The sequence below is a fragment of the Falco rusticolus genome, chromosome 8 (genome assembly GCF_015220075.1).
Source record: "Falco rusticolus isolate bFalRus1 chromosome 8, bFalRus1.pri, whole genome shotgun sequence".
NCBI lineage: Eukaryota > Metazoa > Chordata > Aves > Falconiformes > Falconidae > Falco > Falco rusticolus.
In genome coordinates, this window is record NC_051194.1 from 17,024,004 (window position 1) to 17,051,875 (window position 27,872).

At 38.0% G+C, this 27,872-nt stretch overlaps 1 protein-coding gene across 1 annotated transcript in view; it reads right to left on the bottom strand.

Annotated features, from left to right (window-relative positions):
• SLIT3 (slit guidance ligand 3) overlaps positions 1-27,872 on the bottom strand; it is a 531,438-nt gene that overhangs the window by 150,501 nt on the left and 353,065 nt on the right. The window contains exons 11-13 of the mRNA XM_037398361.1: positions 23,523-23,594; positions 17,247-17,318; positions 6,995-7,066 (exon numbers count right to left, since the gene is read on the bottom strand). Of these exons, the coding sequence (XP_037254258.1) occupies positions 6,995-7,066; positions 17,247-17,318; positions 23,523-23,594 (216 nt within the window). The remainder of the gene's footprint in view (positions 1-6,994; positions 7,067-17,246; positions 17,319-23,522; positions 23,595-27,872) is intronic.

A 27,872-nucleotide genomic window follows, 5' to 3' on the forward strand; every position in this document is an offset into this window, starting at 1 on the left:
ATATAAAACGCATAGGAGACTTACATGGAAGAGGAGAACTGGGTAACAGTTTTGTATAAGTAACAGCAGAATACAAACTCAATATACATGACTCTTATAGAATATCAATACTCAAAGACTTCACCCACATTCAAAGGCACTATAGGGAAGCAAAGAAAAGACTCTTGGCAGAAAACATTCCTTAGGATAGACAATACCTCTTAAGAAAAAGTCAAAACACTTTTTGGCATGCTTTTTGTAGCATTTTCTCTTGAAACATATAGGGAACCAAGCATCATCTTTGATTTAACACAACTTATCACATGAGAACAGCTGAAGTGCCAGTATGGAAGTATCCAGTCAAGTACTCCATCATCCCAGCAGTCAAAGACAAGGAACATCTAACGACAGAATTGTGTATGCCTCTGCTTACTTATTGGCAAAATAATTATATTAGGTTCCAGGAATGCTTTAAAATGGCCTGGAGTGTAGGGAAGCAATCTGATTGCCTCTCACTGTGTCAAGATATTTAGACATCTACTAAAATTTACATTTTCTAATGTGATGACTGACCACTGAGGAGTCTGTCAGTGCTTCAATTGATAATAACCAGCATGAAATCATCATCATGCTTGCTTGAACCAGCTTCTAATGTTTCCCCATGTTCAAGAAAATGGATGATGGTGATGACAAATTTATTCAATGTAAATTAAAATGGAAAATTCACAAGCTGATAATGAGTCAAGAAGGAAGCACAGAGCACAGTCTGATGGTCCTGTTTTGGAGGTGTTAAAGGCCTCCTTTCATTTCTGATCCAAAAGACTGCAACTCCAGTTGAACACCCTCCACAAAACAATCCTGTGGTACTAGTGTTACTACCTGTAGAATTATAAGTACATGTTGCCATAGCATCTGGGCATCTGTTATTCAAAATTCAATATTGTCCAACTTAATGGCTGCAGATAAGGTTACAGCTAATTTTAGATAACCGCGTGATAAGTCAGATGCACAAGAGAATAAACACAGTTTCTCAGCTTCCTGTGCTACCAGGAAGTTAGCTCCTCGTGTAACAACAACTAGGAGGGTTTCTATCAGGTGAGTTCAGCTTGGAGCACTGGCGTCAGACGAGCTAATAAATCACACGCTGACGTATGAACTGGCAGTTGTTGTGGCAAGTTGCATGCAGACAGGCTACAGAAGTGACACAGAAAAGGCAGATGCTGTTGCAGTCTTTCATTAGTGCTTGACTGTAATTGTGTTTCTGTGTCTGGCAGATGCTGATCCCTCACTTTAACAGCAGTTATTGAGTTTAGTAGTATTATCACAATAGCAGCCTAAATGGAGAAATCTGAAGGAAAAAAAGCTTGAGGCAAATGGCTTGAAAACAATTATAAGGCTATTAAACAGGTCTGTGCAGAGTGTATTGTGTCCCGAACTAGAAGGATGAGGGTTGTGTAGTACGTCTGCTGTAGCCAGAAATATTTTGAGTAACCCAAGGGAAAAATTCATATGTTATTTTGCTAAGAATTCAGAATCACAGAACCCAGAAATGACATAGGTTGCAAAGGAGCTCCAGAAGTCATCTGGTCTAAACCCTACTCAAAGCATGACCAATTTATAGATATTTAATGCAGATATTTGCTTTATCTGAAAAATAATTACTTAATCAGATCACAGGATAATTCAGAATGGCAGGAAGCTTGAGCAGTTTCTTGTCCTGTTAGACTGCTCAAAACAGGGTGAGCTATAAGGTCAGATCAGGTTGCTTAGAGTTCTGTTCAGTCCAGTCTTTAAAATCTTCAAGGAGAGAGAACGCACAACTTTCTGGACAGCCTGCTTCACTGCTTGACTTGTCATTGTGAAAATGTTTCCCTTCACATTTAGTCAGAAGGTCTCTTTTTTTAGTATCTGTTGTCTCTTCTCCATGAGAAAAATCAAGAAGATTTTCTACATCACTCAAAGCTCAGAAGATTGCTGGGGCAGGGGGGAGGAGAGACTACTGTGCTATAAATGACCTGGAAATGGAAAACTAATTTCTTTATTCTGACACTGATATAATGTTTGCATCACTGTTTAATGATACTTATGCATATAACTATGTAATATATACAGTACAAAAATATTTGAGCTAATGTACATTCTTTGTAATAATTTTGTATTTTTTTAATACTTTGTAAGGGTTTGTGCTTCACTGGATTTTCTTTGAGCTTCTAACAAGCTCAAAAAGTATATAATAAATAATTGGTAGATCCTATTTTAAGGTCTTAAGCACCTGGAGTCAATTTTCAATTACCAGTCAACAAAAGCACTTCAAACTTGGCAAATTTGCCACGGAGATATTTTCCAACAACCTCACCAAAGAACTATGGGAGTATCTCACTATTCATCCAAGGAGAAACAGCATACAAAGCAGTTAAAAAGGAAAAACTCTCAAAGGAAAATTTGACTGGTTGCATTTTGGGAAGACTGATAATAGCAGTTTCTGAAAGTAAACACACGATTTGTCACTTCATACAGGTCTATTTTAAATAAAGGTCAGTTGAAGTTGTAAATACTAGATCTAGTTCTAATTTTAATGTGGGTTAGGTGATTGGATCTGGAAGTATAATTTTTCACCACTTTTGAGGTTACTTTATCTGTCCATATGTCAAACTCCAGGCACCAATATGATTATTGGTCTTTTCCAACTCCAATGCTGAGTTTTCCCTAATGATCACACATTAGGAGGAGGACAACAAAGCTGTAAGCTTTTGGCTTCATTTTACGAGAGTGGAATACAACAAACCTCTGATTTCAATATATATGCACCCCAGGAGTGTATCTACTCAGAACATCCAAACAGAGTCTACCATAGAGGTACTTTCTTGCCCAGCAGGCCATGGGGATCTCAGTCATAAGATATAGGATCAACATGCCTGAGCACCTGTATGATCAGTAACTTTCCAAAGTAATTTTCCTCAAGGAAAAGGATTTATTGAAAACTGATACTTGCCAGGCACTTAAGAAATGAGATTTCATCGCCCTATATTATTTTGCTATACAATCTCTTTAAATAGTAGAGATTTTATGATACCTTCTTGTTCCAGGAAGTAGAGCACTGTGAAGCACACAGTGTATAACTGTAACAAAAAGCCCCCCACAACGTTTGTTTTAACACCGTCACAGAGAGGATAGTGTATTACTTAGACATCAAAAATACTAGTTAACAAACTTGGTGCCCCTTATCCACAGCTCACGTCTTGAGCCACCTGACTCACTGTTTCACTGCAGACTGGCTCTGCACATTTGCCCATTCGGGAGCAAGCAGAGCAACCATTCGGTTCACCTGCCACAAGGCTGCTAAAAAAGAGGGAGCTTCACACTGTTATGTTTTGCCCCCTGTGCAGTGACTGGCAGACAGTTTGGCAAAATCAAGTGTTCCTGAGCGAGCTTGTCCACATTCCAGGAAAACTGAAAGACAGGTGAGAAGGACATTTAAATATATTCCAACATCTAGATGGACCAGGGTTAGTCGAAGGGCTCCTGGACCTGAGTTCAAACTTGCCACAGCTAATGGTTACTTGAAAACTTCCACCTTAAATTGAAACTCCTTCTATTCTTTCGATATTCAAATGCAAGTTACACAAACAGTGATAATGAAACACTGTTTTACAGCTTGGATGGACTGTTGCCCCAGTGAAGTAAAAGTTTCAGTTAACTGGTAAAAAAAAATAAAAATATCAGACTTCAGTTATCCCTTTCTGGAAAACTGTAAACCATACAGCTCTAAAAATCCAAACTGACCTAAAATTCTCAGAAGACACTTGATCCAGCCTCCTTAAAAGAAGAATGTATGAGGATAGCGTACAGTAGCTTTCTAGCATCCTCTCTCCTGGCAACTTCAAATAGGATAAAGAAAATAACATGGTCCAACAAAAGCTTCTTCTCCACAGAACAGATGTGTAGTTGGGCTTCTATAATATTGTTTGCTGCTGTGTTGGTTACAGTTGCATATTTAGGAAGATATAAGATTTGTGAAATCAGCAATTTAGAAATTCAATTGTGATTATTTATATGAAGAATGTTAACTACTTACGATAGCTAATTGAAACAAAGTCTTCAGATGCAACATTTTAAATTAAAGCCATAGAGGTCAGAAAAAACCACAACACACACACTCCAACAAACCCCCCCTTGTTATCTAAGCCTGCCTGATTATTTTCTTGCCAGATACAACATAATATTGGCTTACATATCTCTGTCTTATATGACAGAAATACAGAATTCTAGTGCTAGCCAGGTTATCTAAAATTTGTTCCGATTTCTTCACTTCCCATAGACCAAAGTCAAATGGGGCAGTTGAAGATGCTGTCATGCCTGGGCTGAGCTTACTCTACAGTGCTTCTGACAGCAGTGGTACTGTCTGCAGATATAAAGCACTTCCACAAAACAATTCTGCCAGAATAAAAGCAGTATAATCTGGGCCTATACTATGACAGTATATTTAGAGAGAAGGATAATGACATTTCTGAGAAACTCTGATGAGTCTTATCCAAACCAGTAAATAATATTATCTACTCTGCAATTAAACAGTAATATTTTTTTCCTTCTAAATACAATCTCAGCGATTTTATACAGGACCCACAATGACTCCCTTTTTCTGATCATGTCCTGCTTTACCATAATGCCAGTGCATTTTCAAAAATGCTCCAGCTCAAGCTTAGGAAATTATACTGGCTACCAGGATACCTTAATCAGAGCGTTCTTATCAGTGTGTCTCCAGACTAATAAGAAGAAATCCAATCTAGTGCCCACTGAACACTAAATTAGATCTAATCATAGGGCGCTCTTCCAAACGTTCAACAGCAGGTCTAAAACCAACGAATGCCATTTATTTTTTTGGTATCCATTAAAATACTACAAGCAATCCCCTAATAGCTGTTTCAAAGCCACAATCAGAAAAGTGTGCAGACATTTGTTTGCATTTAAAACATGATCATTCAACACTCTCCTTGATAAAGCTACTTTACATTCAAACAGTACTCTGCGAATCCCATAACAGGGGATAACCTTCTTACATCTTCTCAGCTTGAGAATGTTTAAATTGTTGAGTACAATACCTTTTAATGGTTCTTTGGCATATAGATTTTTCCCCTTTAACAAAAAGGCATCACTTGACCTAAATCAGACTGGAAAACAACTGCATCTCACCTTAAATATGCCATTTATTGAAAGCCTGCAGTACATGCACACAAGGACTATAGTATAAAGGTGTTGAAACCTGCTTAAAGCTTTATGCAAAATGTTCTAGACCCACATTTTTATAGGACACAGTGAGCCATGTGTTGAGTGATTTTTTTTTTTTCCTACTGGAAAAGATCCTTTCTGTAAAGTGTCCTGGTTAGACGGAACAACTGTGTATCACTTTGAATGTGTACCCATAAATTTTTTGGGGGGGACGGATTATGATAAGGCTCAGATTTCTTTCATATAGTTTCTTTCTCAGAGGTCAAAGTGACAAGTTAAGTTTTAGCTCTCCTTTTGCTTGCAGCATCTTCATTGTACTGAACACAACCTGAGCCTGACGACTAACATGCCAGTCACATCACTGTGTACTGAGTCCCAGCTTCAAAGTACTTTCATGCTTATTTTTCTCACATATGGCAAACTGCCTTCCCCCTAAATACACAGTTCTCGTACTGCATAGGTTGGCTGTGAAGACACTGAAGTACTAACAATCTTGTGAGTTATAAGACAGGAGAGAGGAAGGGAGCTGCCAGAACAAATATGTGCAAAAGGTGACGACAAAATAATTGGCTGTGTGCAGGAGATGAACAGCTTCCCACCATTGCAGCTCAAAGACTGTACTCTTGCTTGTCCTTCTCTAGAATACTGTGGTCCATGTTTGAAGTTAAGGTCTTATGGATAAATTACACATCTGAGTAGTCCTTCACTCAACATACAGAACAATTTCAACTATTTCATATTTTAGTTCCTTGGCTGTGCTCATGGATTTCTAATCCAAATCCATGCTTATTTTTATGTAGCACACAACTGCAGCAAAGACTGTACCCATTTCTGGTTATGTCAAGACAGTCAGAAAGGCCTAAAATAACATGTCTAAAAGCCATTTTTAAATATTATATCTTATCTAATTTATTGTTTGGAGGTGGAGGGTTGTGTGTGGTACAAACCAGAACTGCTGAATTTATCATATATCAGCTTTACTTTCCGAGTGCATCATCTATGGTGGTACTCAGAACACTAGGAATACATACTAAACTCACTTCTCTTCTGGTCCCTCTACTGACTGGCTGAAATAGCTTATTTGCTTCTCTTTGAAGGAGTTACTGGTTCCCAATGTGATTATGGAGATAAGAGTGAGTGAAATTTGCAATTTCACATTTGGCTTCAGAAATTTTTTATGCTACATTAACAAATACTGATGAGTGTACAATATCTACCTTCCCCCCGATCATGACTGACTGTCTGTTAAATCACACACAGCGTAAAATACTCAAATGCACAATATATTGTGAAGTCATTTCTCTTGCAGCTAAGCCACATTTGGCATAATAAGAATATGGAATTAAGCATGGCTCACAACAGTAAGATCTTTCATACTGCATTTTGCTTGCATGTGCATGTACTTGCAACACAGTAGCCCTCAAGGATCTACGTATTCAACCACAAATGCTAAATGTGTAAAAACAATCAGATGGCATCTCCACCCGCACATCAGCCGGTGACCAAATTTCCTTTCTTGGACTTCACCGAGCCTCTCATTTCCTCCCCACACCTAAATCCTCTGTGTCTATTATCCATTATACACACTGTGTTATAAAACTGTTGGCACCTTCTTTTTTATTTTTTTCCCCCCAGCCCTTTGCCTCCCTCTTGCCTGACACAGAAACAACAGACTAGCACATCCCTGTGAGTTTTCAGTGGAAGAGGTGATTATATTAATGTCAGAAGCTGAAAAAACAGTAAATCTAGCTAGTCTGTAAAATAAAGAAGAGGAAGGGATCATACTCACAGCAGCTGCAGAGACACAAGATCATCAAAAAGGCCCTGGGGAATCTCTGTGATCTTGTTTCCATAGAGCACTCTGAAAGATTCAGGAAGACAAAATAAATCTTAAATAACAGACCAGTTTAGTGTCCTCCCACATCTCTGCATTATCATCTTTATTGATCCTGTGCACCATGCCCAGGATCTGTGGGCATTTCATTTAACTACTGATCTCATTTTCTTCTCAGAGAGCACATGGTATTAAATGAGTCGTTATGATTCAGGCTTCGTCTGGTGTTGGAAAGCATTTTTAATGTAGAAACTGGACATCATCCAAAAACTGTATCTGAAATATTTTTCATTCTGTTGAGGGATTTTTTTTCTATCCTTTTTTAGAGATATTTTAACCATTGAATGGCATATTATATGATGCACAAACCTAGAATTCTGCTCATTGATAGTGAATTTAAAAGCCAGGGAGCATAAGCTGGCTGTAGATTAACTTTCATATAACTGAATCTCTTAAGATATAATAACTGGCATGAATGTGACACAGGCATCATTGGATAAAATATTATGGCTTCACCAGCTGCTGTTACCATTTCAACTAGGTAATATAAAGAAAGTCAGCCTTAACTGGAAATAGAGATATATTTCAGAAGCTCAAAAATAATTTACATATAGTTTAGTCATAAAAATCAGTAAACATTTAGTAACACTAACAAGATTCACTGCATATATTTATTCAAGCATAAATATATATGACCTGGTATCCATGATTCAGTTTTTAGATTAAAAATGCTTCCTTTTTTAATGGAAAAATGCACATATAGTATCCTCAGAAGTTGAACTAAAGGGAAAAACAGATAAAACCACCATTATGCTAAGATGTGTTACCTAGGGATCAGAGCAAAACCATATATGACAGGAATACATGAATTTCAATCATGGCTAAACTATTTACTCATGTCATTTCTGCAAGCTGATGAAATTTGTCAAAACCAGAAAGTGAGTTAGGACCTTATATGGGTCCTGGTAAAAGGGAAGAAGATTAGGCTCTCTCTGAAAATTTTATGCCTTACCTAAACATTTTGATAGACATCAAACTGGGAAGAACAGTATATATGTAAATTCTATGCTCTACATAGGACACAGTAAATGGTTATAAACCAGCTCATGCCAAAACTTTGTTGCTTATGTGTCACTAAACTGGTTAATTCCCTAAATTTTTAATGTGGAATAATATGCTAGCAATGAATCAAATAGCTGTATGAGGCTTGGATGGCGGCTGAAATTCTGGCTTACCCTGTCTTTCAACATTTAAAATATTATGGTGAATTGAACATACTGAAAAACAAACACTTAGCATGATGGACCATTTACAATACCCTCTGGCCTTCCCAGAGTATCGCTACTTCAGTTCACTCTTCATCAGTCATTGGAAGTATATCACCTCTGTGGGAGAGTTCCCAGATCAGCTCATTTCTGAGCCTAAATAAAATTAATCTAAATAAAATAACAGCACATAGATATGAAAATATAAACTTGAAGCTTCATTTTTCACTACTTTTATAGTTTAGCAGGAACTGAACTGCTACCCAAGAAACTAATGATATCTAGCATTATATTTTCTCTAAACAAATGTAACATAATTTCTCTTTATCTACTGCAGAGTCAGAAGGTTGGCTTTTAATCTGCTGTTACAGTCAATGTTTTCTGTGAGTATTGAATGCTAGTACCACTGATTTTTTCTAATTGTTTCCTACTTCCAGCTTCAGAAAGCACCCACAATTTCCTACTTCAAGAAATTTTCATGCAACATACATAGATTTTTATACTTTACCAAAAACTACACAGAAATGATGGCTGAACTTTGAAAGGCCTAGCAGGTCCATTTAGATAACTGTTTCAAATATGAGCTAATATTCAAGTCACTGAATTTCACTGGGCTCTAAACCAGCATCTAAAACAGCATAAAATGGCTGACTCACAGACTTCTTTCTGAGCAAAGAAACTGATGTGAGCACCTGTATCAGGAAGCAAAAGCTCTGCAAACAAAGTATTTATAAAAGGTTAAAATAGTAAGTTGATGCCCACAGAATCCCGTATATTTCCATTTCAATTTCCACTCTTTCTTAACAACATTTCTTTGGCAAGTGCATCATTTGTATACAAAGTTTAATTATAAGCTCTGTGATGTTAGATGAACATCTTCCTTAGTTTTGTGGAGTAGCAGGATCATCAATGCTGATCGATAATGCATAATACTATAGCATGTAAGATAGAGTTCAGAAGATAAGCTTTACAAAATGCCTATGGAAAGAAGTAAAAAAATCCCCACTCCAGACTAAGGGGTTGTTCTGGCTGTAGAGGTAAAAACACTTATGTAAAGTAAAACTTTGAAGAGTTCAACACACACCCAGTACTGTTAGTTATGGTACCACTAAATGCAAATATCAAAATAAGACATTAATTTTTCGTTTTCTTTTAAGAGTCAGAAGGTCATAGTGCAGCATTCCACTGAATTTTAAGCCTTGGATGTGTTTATACATACTCTTATTATTTGAGTGAAATAAACCAGATTAAAAGAGCTTATAAAATAAAACAAAGCTTCCAATTTTTAGAAGCCATGAAAAGAAAATAAGCATTTTCAAACCTAATTGGGCTTATGTGCATGTGGCACATTAACATTCGAACAAATTAACAGCTAAACAAAAGTCAGTATGAGAGCTCAGGCACTTGTCTCTAATTCATATTCATGTTCAGCGCTACACTGAGCCAAATTAGCTAATGCCATTGTCTGCCTGCCACACCAGAGCTGGAGTCAAATGGTCCTCCAGAAAGAAGCAAAGAGGAGGGGAGGGGAGATACATAATGCATTTCATCTCATTTCTTCAGTTCCTTATTTCCATTTACTCCAATAAAAAGCACAGAAACTTTTGCTTTCCTCAAGGTCTCACTTTCCTGTTTAAGTCAGGAAAGGATACCCCACCAACAAACATGAATATTGGCCAGGTTCTCAGTCTAAGATGCTTTTGTTCTGAATGTACCACCTGCTGCACTCCTAACAGTACTAAACACGAGTCAGCCTGCAGAAAAGGCTGCCCAGGTTAGGTCCACCCCATTACCGCAGCCACTTTCCTCTACATCCTGTCGTTCAGCCCATCTCACTAGTGCGCACCACAATGTTTCCAGGATAGTGGCTTTGAGGAAAAAAGAAACCAAACAAAACCCCCAAACAAAAGAATAACTTTAAAAGGCCTTATAACAGGAAACTCAGCCAAGTCAATTAATGAACTTAATCTAAATCTCCACTGCTTTTACCAACAGAGATAAATTTCAGGAGATTTGCCTATGGCATTACAAGTTCTAAAAACGTATGTTCACTTGCATCCCTCATGTATGTTGCAGGACATGCAGGTGTCCTGGCTACTGTGCAAGCTTGGCACAGGCATACAACCCTCCCTAAAATTTTAGGCCCAAAATATTTTTTCTTAAAAATACACTAACAAGGTTAATATGTAATAAAAATGAGATCAGCTCATTAATTGTTGCAAATAGATAGTGAATCAGTGAATTAGAATGATATTTATTAGAACATAACAAAAGTAATTACTGTAATTCTCATTGTGTGCTCCTGATTTTTCATTTGCTTCTCAGCTTTGCTGGGACATCAAGTTAGCACAGGTCTGATAGATACCATTTACTGTCAGATGAGGATGATATTACCATACATATGCTGTACATTATTGGAGAAAGAGAAGAGAGAGCTACAGCTTAATCCTATATTCACAATGTTGATCTTAAAAGTAGCAACCAGAGACTAAGCCAAAACTGGCTGAGACACCAATTGGTGTCCTTTTGCTTACTGTTCCTTTCTTTCTCTTCTCATCAGACACGGGAGTCTCTTTTAGAAAGATGGTAACAGTTGTAAAGATGTGCAAACACAGAAGACTTTATCGCACATTAATTTTATTCTTGTCTTTTTACAAGGCAGGTATATCTAATACCAGAATGACCAGTGTGAAGAATCACGTACTGCATTTTTAACTCAAGCAAACTTTTCTCAAATGTTTTGCAGGTGGCTTTCTAACATCAGCAAGATGCTGTTACAGCACAGGTGCAGCTGAGCCGTCTGAAGGCTATATTCCTAGCAGCACACAGAGCCATCAGCTTGCTAGTTCACAGCTAAATGCTTTCAGCATGGCCACAAAACACAAGCTGCAGTTCTTCAGAAGTACTTGGCAAACTGACTCATACTTGGAGCAGTTTTCAGGCTGCCATCAACTTTCCAAACAATGGGAAGGGCAACACACGTAAAGCACAGACCCCCGGCTGCACTGCAAGCATTGGAGGAGACCCCTGGAAGAAGCACCCTATTCAGCTAAGGGTTATTATGGATCTGCAATAAGAAATTATACAAATATATAGAGTCATAATGAGCGGTTATGTTTCTTCAGCCCGATTCTGGCATGATATTTTAATATTCCCCCCCAAATGTATCTATTCCAAGACACAATTAAATAGTAAACCACCAATCAAAAAATACTAAACTTCAAGTTTTGCAGATCAACCCACCTGATGTTCTAAATAGTTAAAAGATTAAACAGTGAAAATAGTCACTGCATAGATTCATCTAGAAGCTTGGGACATACCAGACAAAGAAAGCACTGGAAGCACACATAGCAACAAGTATGTCATCTTGGGTGAGAATGTAATTAAGCATGTCACAAACCTTCAGTGGCAGGGTCTTGAAACATCAAAGTCTCACAGATTCTTCACCGTCTCTATACACAATGACTTCTTGCATAATTTTAAAATTAAGGAATTTGCAAAGACTTTACTAACACATGGCCTTTCATATGCACTGAAGTTGAGCATACCACCTTCTAAGGACGTGAAACAATAATTGGTATCTTGTCTTCATTTTACAGTTCATCGGCCCACCTTACATGCAAATGTAGCTGCAATTTAGCCGCTTCGTTAAGTCAGAATAAAGATATTTTTCCCTGGAAGGTGACACAGACCTTTTTGGGGGTATGGAAGTCTAGCACAGAATGTCTTGCCCTAGACCATATGGTTTTGAGCTAAGTGTTCCCTTATTTTGGCTTGACTGAAACCTTTTTACTGAAATGTCAAAATTTGACTTTGTGCAATGTCTTTTTCAGTCCTCAGGATGGTTTTAGCTTTCCTTCAGACTGTGAAAACAATTCTTGCTAGGAAGAATTATGTTTCCCAAGCTATGTACAATGGCACAGGCTCAGTAAGTATTCAAGTTTTCAAAAGACGAGGAATTGATAGGGGTAAAAACAGCAATAAATTTCTAATATCTGAAAGAAACTTAGACATGTAATCTTTTTCCCCTGCACTATTTCATATTTCTTCAGAACAAGTTAGGTTAAATAAATCACAGTAAAACTATCTAAAGTAATTTGTTACCTTAAAATAAGTTTGGCAGTTATTGCAATAGACAGTGTTTTATTGTAGATTTCAAATCACCATGAATGACACCACATACATCATCACCCAGGAGATGATGGTCTAAATGGGACTGCTGTGTCAAAATCTGTCTCTTGTCTTTGTGCCCAGGCTGATCTAAGCTTTTAAATTGTTCACTAGCTTAATTCAGTATATGAACAAAAGCAAAGGAATTCTCCCTCTGCAGTGGTCTGAAATTTATTCATTCAGTTTAATACACTGAAGGCTTAGACTGTTTTGTCATATCTCATAAAATATCCCCAGACAGTCTGGATATGGCCTTCCAAACCTACATTTGTGGAAAGTTTACTGACCCTAAAAATAACATTTATCTTTGATACTATTAACAATAATCAAATGCTGATACAATCCTCTCACTGATATTAGACAGATTTTGAGTTGCTTAAGTGAAAAATTAATTTAATTCAGAAAGTGCACACAGCAACCTTGAAACGTGAAACTGCTCATAACTTAGCCCCCATGTTATGCACTGAGTTATTAACCACTCCAACACCAAAGTGCGATTCTAGCTCTGTAAAGTAAACACCACATACTACAAAGAACATTTCTCAAATTTTTGTTTAAAATTAAGATAACGCATTCTTTTGCAATCAACCAAATTTGCAACACTTCTCAATGCAAGGGTACTATTTGTTCCCATGTTTATACGGAAATAAGTATTGGATGGCAAGACTAATCCCTCCAACACAAAAGCCACAGCTACATTACCACAGCTTACGTACACCTGTACTGCTTACTGGTTTTTCGATTCAAATAATTCTGTTTGTTTCTCATCTTGGATATTTCATATGGTCCCGAGTACTGCAGTGTCACTACATCTCACAGCCTTCAAAGTATACACCCTTGTATCATCTCTTTGAGACAGAGAAAAACTTCCACATTTTTCAAGAGGGGAGACTTCGGTATAGATAAGCAGTTTACTTGCCCCATAGCTGTCACTGAAATTATGCATCATAACTTCTTCCTCCCAAATCCCACAGCAGCATCTTTAAAACTAAAGACCCTTTACCTCAGGCCTTGATCCACAACACCCTCCGTTCTCCACAACAGCTTTATAGCAAGCTCTCCACGACTGCGCTCGCTCAAGACCAGAGGCTGGATCTTACTGTATCTTCAGTTTTATCCATAAATATGTTTGAAGTTTGGTTCATACTAAAAATATGCTAGAGGATCTAAGACCTAGTGCCTAAATATTGAAAGGCAACTTCAGACACTATAACAGAATTAAATCCACAGAACATACAGACCCAGAGCTGACCAGTGACTCACAGTGCCACCTGCATCTGACACAACAAGGGGAAAAGAAAAAGCCAGAAACCTCTAGGAAGAAGAAAAAAGTTTTCTTGAAGATGAATGATTCTGGTTCCTTAACTGTTGTCACAAGCAGGGGTGGGGGGAAATTACATACATGTCCAAATATTTCTTGAGGAAAAAGGAGTAGCAATTCTTTGTTCCACACAGTCATTGTAAGCATTGGGAACAAAATCCCACTGAAAAATGGGCATGGAGAAAACAACATTTTTTTCCCCCCCTGTGTTTGTGTAAATGGAAAACTCTTAAGTCCCTACAAGGAAATCGCTTGCCTTTCTTTTGCTAAATGCAGAAAAAACCTAAGGTAGAAAAGGTTTATTTCAAGTGTTAAGATTTTGTGATCTGTTTGACTCCCAAAGGTGGATTTCTTGTTAGAGAAAATATATAGATTTAAAACATAAGCTTAGAACCTGCTAGCGTATGGATAACTTTAGCACTTTTAAAAGATTTACGTTTTATACATTTAAGAGGAAACTGCTCCTGTAATAAATATTTCTGTGCTTCAAAAACTATAATAAACCATTTTTTCCTTCCATCTCTACATAGGTACAATAGGCAGAGCACTCTGAGAAACAGTTCTGCCTGGAAACACTAACCTAAGTTAACTTCAGAAGAAAGTAGAGTAGCAACCCACTATATATAGGTCTCCATTAGCCAGCTATACTAACAAAGTTGGCTGTCTTCCAGATAAGCACTCTCGCTCTCTTAGACCCATAGGGAGCACTGCAATTGCATGCAAGCAGGGAGTAAAGGGAGGAGCAGAAAATGGGAATAATGCAGAGGGGGGAAAAAAAGCAACTATTTTAGGCAGTACAGCAGTACTTCATTTTTAATGGAAACAAAGTCGCTTACTTTCACTTGTGCATTAATATATTCCCGTGCTTTATTCTTGTTTTAACTCAGCTGAAAAGTCCAGCTGCTCTGTGCACAGATTAAACCCCAATGGTGTCTCATTAAAATGTACACCACCAATCACATTTGACTTACATACATGAAAAGTAAAAGTTACTCTCTGCTGAGCTGAAGCATTCTATGCAGAGCGGTGTTCCTTCAGGGCATGCAGCTGACTAAAGTTACTGGGGCCTCAGGCACCAAAAAGACTGAGCTGCTTAGAAGAGAAAACACTAGTAAAAGAACTGTCTTACTTCATTTCTACCTCCTTGTTCCCCTTTGATGGTTTCATTGGGAGGGCTGGCACTTCAAAGGAGTAATCTTCTGTTGCACTTACTCGTCCTTCTGTAGTTGACAGAACTGGACTGGTGGCTACAGCAGAGATCACACAAAAGAAGATCCTCTACTTCTCAGAAGTAGAAGCCTGAGGGACAGTTCTTCAGAGAAACCCAGATTCCACAGAACAGCAGAGAACCTTGCTCTATAAATATTCAGAAACTTGAACAACTACAGAAGCGACCAGCAGGGAAGAACCTGCCAGAGGTCTGGGTGACAGGTCATGAAACATCTGGGAACTAACTCTTGCCTAACAGACCCACCTGCAATGAACAGCAAGAGCAAAACAGAAGAGCAAGAGCAAAAAAAAAAAAAAAAAAAAAAGAAAGTAAAAGCCAATGGCAAGTACAATGGACAACTGAACCTAGAGGAGGCGGCTGACAGTTTCAAGGCTGAAGCTGATACTGTCCAAGAAACCATCATGTCAAAGAGAGGAGAAACAGACTGTGTGTTCCAACAGCTTTGTGTGGCTGTGGTAGAAAGAAACTGAGGTAGAGACAAACACTGAACAAAAGAAAGACTCCTCAGAGGCAGCTCCCTTAATGTGGCCTTTCTGTGCTGCAACTCACCTCTCTCTCAGCCATCTCTCTTCCCCCCTATAACCTCCTAGCTTTAACTTCAGCACTCTTTTACCCACTTGAATATAAACATATTTAAACATCACTTACAATATAATTTTGGATGACTGGGCAGAGAATACAGTCATTTCACTTGCTTCTGTGTGCAAGTCAAAACACTAAATTCCTGCTCAGTTTATACTCTCATTTCCTGTCTGTCCACTCTGATAGGTTCTGTCCCACTTTTGAGGCCACCTGGGGGTATCTGAATTAGCTATAGCTAAAGCTGAATAACTTCTGCATTAGGAAGTCAACTCCAGTAGAAATGTCTTGCCTGTCCAGCTTGCTCCTAGCCAGAAGGTTTGCCAAGAACAGAAAGCTGTAGCATTGCAGCATCAGCAGCAGTTTCATACTAAGCCAAAACCTATAGTGTTCAGTAAATGTCATTCTCTTACTGAATCGTTTCCAGGCAGCATTGAGGGATTTGACCATTTCCACAGCATGTTGAATAACACCACCCTAACTATTCAACAAAGGCTAGCAACACTTAATATATATTTCTGGCATTCTCCCAGCTGGATTCAGGGCACAAAAAAAGGCCCATCCTTCTGCATTTTGGCTCAGAAGTTCACTGCAACATATAAGTCTAGTACTGAATAATCTTCTAATATTAGCACTAGTCAACAAGTTATACAGATGTTAGAATTATCTGGTATTCAGAGAATAAAATTATGGCATCTTTTAGAAATAAACTACACTTTAAAAAATATCAAGCTGCTTTATATGAATATTAATGAGCTAAATGTTTTAAAACTGTAAAATTAACACAGGTAAATATCATTCCAGTTGAGCTACCCTCTCCCCTCAACCTGGGGCTCTTTCTAACACTCTGTTCTAGTTCATGCTCCATATGCAGCTTCTGACCTTGTATTGCTCCTTTTACCCATATTAAAAGCTCCATCGTTTTAATAGTGCTGTGGGTAGCTAGGTTGAAATATAGCTGCATTTAAATTCAACTTGGTGCTAAAACAGTTTCTGTGTTCTATAAAGATAAACAAATGGTTGTGAAGAGATCCTACCTTCCTTTTATCTCCTGTATGGAGTCACATTTTAGTCCCCTTCCAGCTTAATAAAGTAGTAATTACAGAATTATACACATTACAGAAATATAAAAATTTTCTTAAGAGCTTAAGTTCTTCCCGAACTAGTTTGAAAAAAAAGTCCTAAAAACAAATAAGCCAAAAAACTCACAAGAGAATGCAATTTCAGTTCTTTAATAAAGAAGAAAAATTCAGTATAGAAGTATTTTCCCTAACCCTTCCCTGATTAACACCACCAAATACTGCCTGAGCTATGATGAGGATTTTGTGTGCCATGAGTTGAGGGGCATGGATTAGCCTGCAGGCGCACAGGTACAGTAGAACAACAAATGCACTGATTTGAAGAAGTGAACAAGTCCATAACCTTGGGGGTATCCATATATAAAAGAATATACTAGAGATGTGTAAATAGTTCCTCCTCCTAACCTTCATGACCAATTTTTCATTTACAAAAGACCAGATGCTTCACGCACGCTGGCAATTGCACACAAACCTAAGTTCTCCCAGACAGCACATTATCATTTTTATTTCTCTTACATGAAAGCTCTCCCCAAATGCCCATTCAGTTCTATTTTCTACTTACAATGAAATGAGAGATTTCAAGCCTTTGAATGCATCAGGCGCAATGTCAGATATTTGATTCTTGCTGATGTCTCTGTAAAGAGAAGGGAAGATTAAAAAAGTATTTGTAAACAGGAATCTGAAGAAAAGATTTTAGCTGTATTAGAAGAATATACTGGGTACAAAAACAGAATTAAAAGATCATATTACCTCAGAGAAATTATGAGCTATGTAAGGACAAATTCCAGGAATGAGCAGAAAAACATCGGTCAGCACAACAGGCCATAGCCTCAGTAATTCAGCAGCTCCCCTGTTAATAAGGTCTTTCATTTTATGGACATTGAAACAAAGAGTTTTATGAATAGCTTTGAATAACTACAGTGAGGCAGCCTATCGAATAAACACAGTTGATAAAACTATGTGTTAATAAGTGCTATTAAGAATGGACATCACATTGTAACTCTGTGGGGTGGCCATCGAGCACGAGGAGCAGCCTGTGACAAAGCATAAAGGTTCTTTGGAAGAACCTCTATCACTCTTATGATGATGACATTCTTCTGACGTAAGACTTCCTGTCGCAGCGCTCTCCAAACTATCAAGCTGCGACAAGGTCTTTTACCATCTCATACCAGCATACACTACATACAGTCCCTCTGCTGCCTTCACATCATCTTGCCTCATCCAGGGCCTGCTCTCTCTTCTCTCTGCTTCTTCCTCTCTCTCTTCTTCCTCAGCTGCTCTCTCTTCATCGGCTCTCAACCACTTAACAGAACCAGCCACAGCTGCACCTTATCTACATTGGCCAACGTGCCGCCTCTGGCGCCAACCCACAGTTGTATATTATCAATTATAATTAACCCAGCTTCATTCCGCTACATTTTCCCACACTATCTCTTTTTAATACCAGTGGGAAAGGATGGGAAACAGACTACGCAGCTCCCAATCCTAACGCAGGCACCAGTGTCACCGAGGAGTTTGGCACTGTACCAGTGGTGGCTGGGTTTTAGTGGCCTAGAGGAAAGAAGCAGCATCAAATTCTACCAGGACCTTGCTCTGGTGAGGCAGGCAAGAGGAAGATTGACACAGCACTGGCAGGTCTGCCTACACCAGGGGTCCTCAAACTACGGCCCGTGGGCCATATACAGACCCCCAGGGTCCTCAATCCGCCCCCCGGTATTTACAGAATCTCCCCCCCCGCCCCCCCCGGGGGTTGGGGGGGAACCGAGCAGCTGCAGATGACTGCCTGCCACTTACTTCATCCGCGCGCCGGCCCCCTGGTTAAAAAGTTTGAGGACCCCTGGCCTAGAGCTTTCAGACACTAGGGAAAGCCTTCAAGCATCTGAATGGAAATCATGGACCTTTCTTTGAAGCCAGCAGCACTGTGGGGAACACTGAGCGCATCGTGGACCCTGTCAGGGAACCCCAGCAAGATTCCACCCTTTTCAGCCACGACGTGAGTGGAATTCAGCTACAGCCTGCTGTCATTTTCAAGGCAAAGTGTGCTCCTGGATTGGAAAACACCCTTCAATTTTAATCATAACCAATCAAGTACACAAAAATAAATATAGACTATGCCACTATTTCTTTATACATAGAGCCACATTTACTACACTTGGGACCCAGATGCTCAGAACTGGGTGCCCTATCATGACTGTCACTGCAAAGTAATCTTTCTGTCAGTCAGTTCAATCAGGTGCTTAGCTACAGGCGTAACTTTAAGCCACCTCGTTGCATTCACTGACAGTTGGTATCAGCTTGTATCAGTAGTATCAAATCTTTTCACTGATAGCTGAAGCTGGAGTAAAATGTCAGGTACATCTTCACTGTTCCTTCTCCTGGAGCACATGCTGAGGATCCCAGTCAGACTCTAAATAAACGACACATGAACAATAACGTAGGAATTGGAAAGTAAGAAGGTTTCCCATTCTATACATGTTTTGAGCTACAAATTCTGCTGGTTAAAATTTTAATGAAGTCCTCTAACTGTTTTCAAATCTAGCCACATAAAGTGGGATTTTCTTTGGTTCTTTTATAAGGCTCATGAAACAACTGCTCTGCAATCTACTGATGTTTTCTATTACAATATCCTGCCTACAAGGAGAGCATTCAATAAAGGTTTCTGGTTCTTCAGTTCAACTCACGGCAGCCAAATTTGTGACAACGAAAGCAGGAATATTTATTTTTATACTGGGTTTTGTGAAACCTATTTAGACTGCCTGGCAGCATTTGCTGTTTTTTATCTACTAATTCTTATCTAAGCAGAAGTCTGATGTGAATCTGTGCTATCTATTTATTGAGGAACATACTAAAAACTGTTACAGCCCATGAAATCATCAGTTTGATGAACAATGACAAGCATCTGTAAAGGGGCATCTAGTTTTTGAAACAAGTATTTCAGCACTATTTTATTGATTTGCTGCATTTCCACTTTTCCACCCTTTCTCTCTCCCCATGTCCGGACGCTAATGAGTGTATAACTAATGGTGCCTGAACGTGCATAAATGCCATGCTGGGTGATGACACTCACTCACTTCATGCAGATGCACTACAATCAGCATTAGAAGATAATTAGACACGTTATTTCCTTTCCATTAGAGCCCAAGCTCCACTGCTGTTGGATAAGGAGGCTCCATCTCCTTCTGACTTGACTGAGGCAATGGCATTCAATTATGTCCTTGTACTTTTGTTCCCTTCATTTGGTCTGCTTTGGTAAGATCATCTTATTCTGTGCTTGATTTACAGCAAGACAAAGAGATATGGTTTTTTCTAACCTGCACAACTAATTCGATTTACATCACATAAGGCTCATGTTCATAGTTTAGGGCATCTCTGAATCACTCAGTGGAAATGTGGCTCTTTAGCTGAAAATGTAAAAAACCTATCAGGATTCCACCCAGGCAGGGAATACATTAGTCAGCTCATACTAGTCTCCCTGCACCTTTGACAGCACAGTAGAGATCTTTCTCCAAAGGCTGTTGAACACACTTTGGAGAGTGGCTGTGCTGTTACCAGTTAGGGACAGAAACTGTTTCTGACTTTGCATCAGGGGAGCAAGGATACCCTGTGAGTCACTGTAGAACATATAACTGTATGGCTTAAATGTCTTTACTGTAAAAGGTTTTGAAACAAAAGAGACTTATTTTTAGATACAGCCAAATGCAAAACTATTAATAGTATTAGATGAATATCCTCTGTTGACTAACATTATTAGAAACAGATTACTTGATTATCTTAAACATGTAAAATGGACCGTTCTCACTTGACAAGCGTACTCAGCAAAAATCCATGTCATATATGGTTTCGTTTTCAGAAGTTGCTTAACAAAAGTAGCAGTGCTACAGAGCTACTGGGAAGGCTGTGAAATCTCAATGTGTTTTCTTCTAACATATGGTAAATTAATTTGACAACATGAAATGTCACTACAAGCATCAGAGCTAGAGAGGCACAACCACATCTTTCAAAGTGGCTCCATGTACTTGGCTCTTGGTCTTGTGCTACAAACTTATTAGTTAAGAGCCTCAGAAAAGCAAAGACAAAATGAGAGGTAATGCCATAAGCTTTGGAACTCACAGGCTAGAAGTTAAAGAACTATGGTACAAGCACAACTGCTATGTAAATGGATTCAAAATGGCATGTCTGGGCTTGGACTCTTCATGCAATAATGACAACTTCTATCTCTGGAGATGAGACATATCTCCTTCAAGCCCCTCAAACCTCTTCTAAAGCCCTTGAATAATTGAGCACAGAGCTAGGTCCTGTTACATTTGCCCCAAAATCAGGGGAACCATCATCCCAGATTGTATAATTCAACTGCATATTTGAAGTCTACAGGTGCCAAATTTTCCGAGACAGATAGATTCAGCTTTACATAATTAATTGTGTGAGAAGACGTGGGCAATTATGATGAAGTCCAAGACATAAAGGACTTCAGCTCTTTTGGTAAAACTCAATCACCAAAATTACTGTCCCATCCTGGAAGCTATTAAAAAGACATTCTAAATAGCAAACTTGAGCTAGATGCAAATATGACTCTTGGATTAATATACATACATTTTCTGCTACCATCTTGACCTATTAATATCAAGGCATATAAAGATTATCTTGGACAACTGGCTCTTACTTAAAAATTAATCTCAGTTATCCATTTATTTAAGAAAACGAAACTGCATAATCTTGCAGGAAATAATCAGTAAACAATCAAAATACTGAGAGTGCTCCAAGTGAGCAGTCTATTATTCCTAACATTCTTGAATATTTATTTACAAGAAGGAGAAAAATACAATACAATTAACAATGTTATGCTAGTACTATCCTCTGAATTTTATTATTATCATTATTATTATTGTTGTTGTTGCTTCTGCTGCTGTTGCTGTTGTTCTTAATTTGTACCCTGGGTAGGGCATAATTTAATTAAATCAATAATCTTCATGCTATTGCACTGCTCACTGAAATCAAAGTGAAAGAAATTAAGAAAGGCTCATGACTTCCGTGACTTCAAACATGTCTTTCCTCTATAAGGAAAAGGATGGATAATTTTTTTGTTTTAAGAGGTTGTCCTTGGCCAAAGTATAGTTTTGTGTTAACAATACTGTCAATCTTGCACATTGAAAAGATGATGTCAATAATCTCTTCAAACAGTGGAACAAATGTTCTCAATTAAACTTTATGTAACAATAGTGATACCCAATTTAAAGCCTCACTGTCCAGCAGGAATAAAACTTTAACAAGGAGACAGGTCAATAACCAAATGGCAAAGCATCATGTTTCTTACGGGACATTCTGCAGCCTAACTGCCTATCCCAAGTTTTTCCACAAAATGCTGTCACATTAACTAAGCTTTGATACAGATCATCTGGCACAATAACTTACTATTTAACTATGAGTTCAGGTCTCAATGAGTATGCCAATTATACTCCAGAAAGCTGTTAACACAACTTGCTAATGGAATTCTGCTGTGAAATTCTAACATTAACCATTTCACATAGTAAGTGCTGCAATGGGTTGAGCAGCTAGTCAAGTTAAAGAACATTTTTTTTTGGTCAACTCCCATAAAACTAGAGTTCACCAATCATGAAAAATGAAAAGACAGTAAAACATTGCCAAAATCTAAAATTAGTCATACCTCAGAAAGAAATAAGTAGTGACTTTAATAATGAAAAAGTTACAAGTTAGATCACTGAAAAGGGATCTATCATTTTTCACTGAAATTACCGTCTTGCTATCTAATACAGTACTTCTTTAAAAATACATACAGCTATATTGAAAGTGAGACAGAAGAACAGAGACTCTGTAAGATTGATGATTTGACCTGTTAAATATTAACATCCATATTTACAGCTCTCCAGCTCTAGGAAGTTGGTAAATTTGAACTGGCAAACACATAATTTTACCCTTAAATACAAAGGTGTAGCACAAGCTCATTTCAGTCCCCCCAAAAATTAGCTATCTGATAATCCAGTGTCTTCTGTGAAATGAGCTGACAGTTTCTTATTTCCAGTAAGTATTATTCACATCAGAAAACAAGAACTGTAAAGGCACAAAGCCTGAATGACATCTGGAGGTTACTGGTCCAGTGGTACCCATCAACATCATGATACTACAGTGAAGGAGGAGTAACTTGTTTTACCATTTTATTGTTGTACTACTGTCACAACTTGTCTCATATATCACTTAAAAATGAAAAGAAACACTGACCAGGGATTATGCCCAGGTTATCTGCATGAGAATGCTGCTACAAATTAGGATTATTTTTTTAAAATCCAAAGAGAAAACACAAGAACTATTAAGAAAAGAATTATCTGGGTGTCTACTGGTGATTAAGAAACAGAGAAAATAAGCTCCAGCAGGTTTCTTTGTTTTCTTGTAAACAATCAAACCAATTCAACATCAGGACATTGAATGCACTACAGAAAAATCCTAACTACTTCGCAAGAATACACACTCCTGCTGTGGCTGGGGCAACTAAACTGAAATGATACAAACAGATACCAGAATGAATGAGAAAAAAATATGACTTAAAATCTTTTCTGAGGAAGTAGATTTGAAGTTTGAATAGACTAGCAACTAATTAGTTCACATTGTTTATAAAAGGAAGTGAAATTACGCATTATTAAGGATTTCATGCACTGTTAGGCATCCTGAACCAAATTCCACTATTGCTTACACTTTGAAGAGATTATTTGTGCAATCCCCAGTGATTTCAACATAGAAATTGCCAATATGTTTCTAAAATAAAGACACTGAACTTGAAGCTAGAAGATCATGATTGCTCTTGCACATTGGTCTTATTAAAACTTACATTCTCTTAAGCTTCTTGTACTGAGTAAAAGCTCCAGGGGGAATGATTTTGATGAGGTTTTGTTCCAAACGTCTGAAAACAAACAAAGTAATATATGTGTTAACTACACAATTATAGGACAGGAATAACATTAAACATGATAGCAATATTTTATATAAATATAAAACAAAAGAGTTTTTATGTGAAACAGATTTTTCTTTTGAAAGCCAGTAAATGGAGAAAATTTAGAAAATAAACTTAGAGACTTAGAAAATAAAATCATCTCACTGATTACACTAAATCTGTACAGAAAAAAGTCTCAGGCTATAGAAATTTCATCTTTAAAGCTCATGGAATTAATAAAATTAGTAGACATATTTTTCTTACTACTTAATCGAGGTTAAGGTAGAAAAATCAGATGCTTTTCTTGACTAGCTGTTGTAAATAGAACATAGCTATCCAAACTAAAAGCTAAAGTTGTGAAATTTTAATAAGCAGATTAATAGTACTATCAGGGTGACTCAGGAGCAAAAATCTGTAGGAACATGCTAAAAACCAAACTTGAATTAACTGTAATATGAATCCAGATTTTTAAGTGAGGGGGAGTGTCTATGTTAAAGCAAAGCAAAAAGATCCCTGTATCTTTCCATTTTAAATACAAAATACTGAAGGTGTTCTAAAATATGGTCCAAACTACATGTAAATGCTGCTGTTTTCATTTCTAGGTTTGGTTTGAAAGAAATATTCTTTATGAAGTATCATAAATGCATGTATCACTAACATAAACCGTAAGCAGCTTTAAGATACTGCATACAGTATCCACTAAGATTAATTTCTGTTCCTTCCCAGAAGTATTTTCAAGTCTTTGTCAGCAAGTTCCCCAAATTCCTGCTAAAATGACTGTCTTCTCCTCAGATGAACCCTAAATATTAATCTCAATTAGAAATGTAAAAGTGGATCTTCATACAACTAATTAAAATTACTATGGCAGCTAAATTCCTACAATCAGAATTGGAACTAAAAGCAAAATCCAACTTTACCTAGCTTTTACTTGTTATTCAAATGTTGTGTATTTTTTCCAAAAATGTCATAAAAAGAAACAGTTTCAATAGCAAAAATCTGTGGTTGGAAATGGTTTAGAATTGAAATACAAAACCATACTGGAATGATGGAATAATTCAGTCTAGTCATTTAGAGCTGCTGCAGCAATGCAGAGGGGAGAAAAAATGTTAAAACCAGGAATGGAGATAAAATGAGATGCAGAGAAAACTAAATCATGATTTTTAAAGGATTTGGGAATAATGCAGAGTAAATGTGTAAGGTCCATCAACCCTCTGTTGTACAGTGTATTCCTCTGTTGATCTGTGCTTTCAATCCACAAAAAAAAACCCCAAACCGCCCCCTTGAAAATAAGATATTTTGCCAGCTCAGTTATACTCTACGTAATGAATATTGTAAAACTTGCATAGTCAACTTGAACAGTCTATGTGCATGCACTCTTATTTCTCTAGCAGTCTATTTTAAAGGTTGTGATCAGAGTTAATTCTATCCCTAGTTTTGTGATTTGAATTAGTGTCTGAGGTTTCCTTTCCAGTTGGTCTAAATATAACGTGCTTCATTTCTGGCAAGTCCACAGCGAAATGTAAATTGCTGTAAGCTTCAGCACGCTACTATTGTTGGGTGTTTGTCACCAGAATTAGCAGTACACATACTCTTCCCATAAAGGCTTTTTGTCAGCTTGCCAGTTTGGTGTTTAATTCCTCCCAAGTATTTCTGTGCAGACACTTCTAGGAACAAAAGGGCCATGCCTGTTCAATTTCTTTGCATTATGGATGCAAATTGGGGGTTCACACATGCTGCACGTAAGCATAGCATAGCAGTCCTCACAGGGAACCTCAAATACAGTGGGGGTTGGGAAGAACATGACTCCGTTTTATTAGCACTTAAAATTCCATGGAAATTTTAGTGGCTCAAGAGTGGAAATACGTACACAGAAATTTTGCCCTCAAAGGGCAAAAAAAGCCAAAATCAGAATAGCCACAGAACCTGACTGATAAGAAAAAATGAAATTTCTAGAAAATGTGGAGAGGAATGTAGAAAGAGTTGATTCAGAGAGCTACCTTCTGAAGCAGTACTGAATTCTTCACCTTTTCCTACTAAATTTGCAGCAGATGGCCTGTACAGAAATAGATGGACAAGGCTGTTGTCATCTGCTGCTATATTTTCACCTTAACACCTTACATTTTTTTATTGTATGAAGCTCTTTGTAAATGAAGGACTAAAGGCTACACATACCACACTATGCTCATTGTACTACATTGTGCAGATGCTACCAGAGAAGCAACAAAGCAGTACTGCGTGCTCTCATCAGGGTGTGTTTGTAGGTGGATTGCAACTTGGGCACAAAATGCAGCTGGTCTTGGAACATTAAATAAAGTGCAGCATTAAATAAGCAGGTATTTTAAAAATACAAAGTACTCATTTGACTTTCATTTATTTTTTCACAAATGCATGTTACAGATTGGCAGACATAGGCTGAAAAACACAATGCAGTTATATGAAATAAATAACAGAAAACAAATTATTTGTACTAATACTTTGTGCGTTCACCTCCTCTGAGCTCATAAATGACACGTGAAGGGCAGTATAGCATTAAAAATCTCTAGGAAACACTAGGTTTTTCCAGAAGGGGTGCTGGCAATTTCTAGGTGATGAAAGCTTAATTATAAACCAGTGTTATTCATGATATAATAGGAAACTGCTGCTAGAGGTGCCATCTTCCAAATAGAGTGACAAACGGAGTTCTTATCTAGTGTTGTAATTTTTTTTCTCAAAAAAGTGAAAAGCTAATCTAAATTTTACAGCCACATTTTATTTCAGAGAAAATTACCTGGTTTACCTAGAACATGACCCCTGGAAAACTGTATTTTTCATGGTCTATCCCTGCATGCTGTGAAGTGCTGTCATACACTATAAAACTACCTGTGCTAGTGCAAAGCAACCTCAGCGAGTTCGTTTTTTTTGTGTATACCCCATGTTTAAGATTTCTCCTATCTCAGTAAAATTTTCCTCGATTTCCCTCTGGTACTTCATAATAACATCTATTTAAAAGACTCCACAAGTACAATTCAGAAAACTGATAAATTGGCCACATTCAAACCTCTCAGGGGCTTTTGTTCCTCCTTTCAGTCACCCATTTCACTGTACCATGTCACCTGCTGCCAGCTGTATCACTTAGATGAGCTGAAGCATATCTCCCCACTTCTGACACATGGCAATGCTCTGTCTGCCTCTCAAAGCTTTATTTTAGAGTCTTTGACATCAGCATCAAAGGACAAGAACAATTTCCTTTCTCTCCTCTAATATATTATCAGACATCGGAAAGTATGAGGGGCCTAATGGATTCAGATGCATTTTTCTTGTAATAACATGATGTAGGACAGGATAAAGCCCTCCTTCTTCCCACTCTCTTTGAATGACTTTGCAGCAATTAGAGTAAAAAGTAAACATATTGGAGGAAAAAAGAGAAAAAAAAAAAACCAAACAGGGGGAAACTGCCATCAAATATGAGAAACTATCCCAGAGTAAAGAGTAAGCACTTGAATTCCCATACTAATCCATCTCAAAGTTCACTGAGGTGCAAATCCTTTCATCACCTCCTCATCTGGTGCCTGTACTGCTCACACCCAGGATGGCAAAACACAAAGGATAAAAAAACTCTGCCTAATGCAGCCTTAGCAGAACCAGCCCACGCTCTCACGAGTGACGAAGCCATTTGTCTTGAAGAGTGATTCCTCCTGCAGAGTGGGGCAGACAGACGTATTAATTTAGGCCTTAACTATATCTCTCTTTCATTGAGGGAAAGAAAGAATTTGTTATTTGCGTCTCTAATGGAGCAGTTTGCTAGCAATTTTCCCATTTGAAACACCGTCTCAGCTGCTAATGTGTAATGTTTTGTCAAGCTTACCTACCCATAACATAGACAAATCACTAGCTTGGAGAAAAAGAGAGGGAGTGAAGCATCAGTACTGGTAATTCTTAGCTGTCAGATCAACAGAGCCTACAAATGAGACAGCCATGCTCTACTAACAGTGCCACTGAGCTCTTGCCTGAGACGTGTCAGAAACATCCCTTTGCATTGGGCAGCCATGAACTTCCCTGCTGGGAGACAGCGAAAGAAGTGAATGAGCCAGATTGCTCCCTGGATTGTGTCACTCTGTTCCCAGGGCTGAGGATCTTTCAGGCTTGTATCACTCAGGCAGCCAGTAACCAAAATAAATCGAGAGAGAGAAAGCATTAGATTAGATTAGTGTAGCAGTAACCTGTAGCACATTCATGGCTGGCAAGATGTACACAACCTGTGTGAAGGTT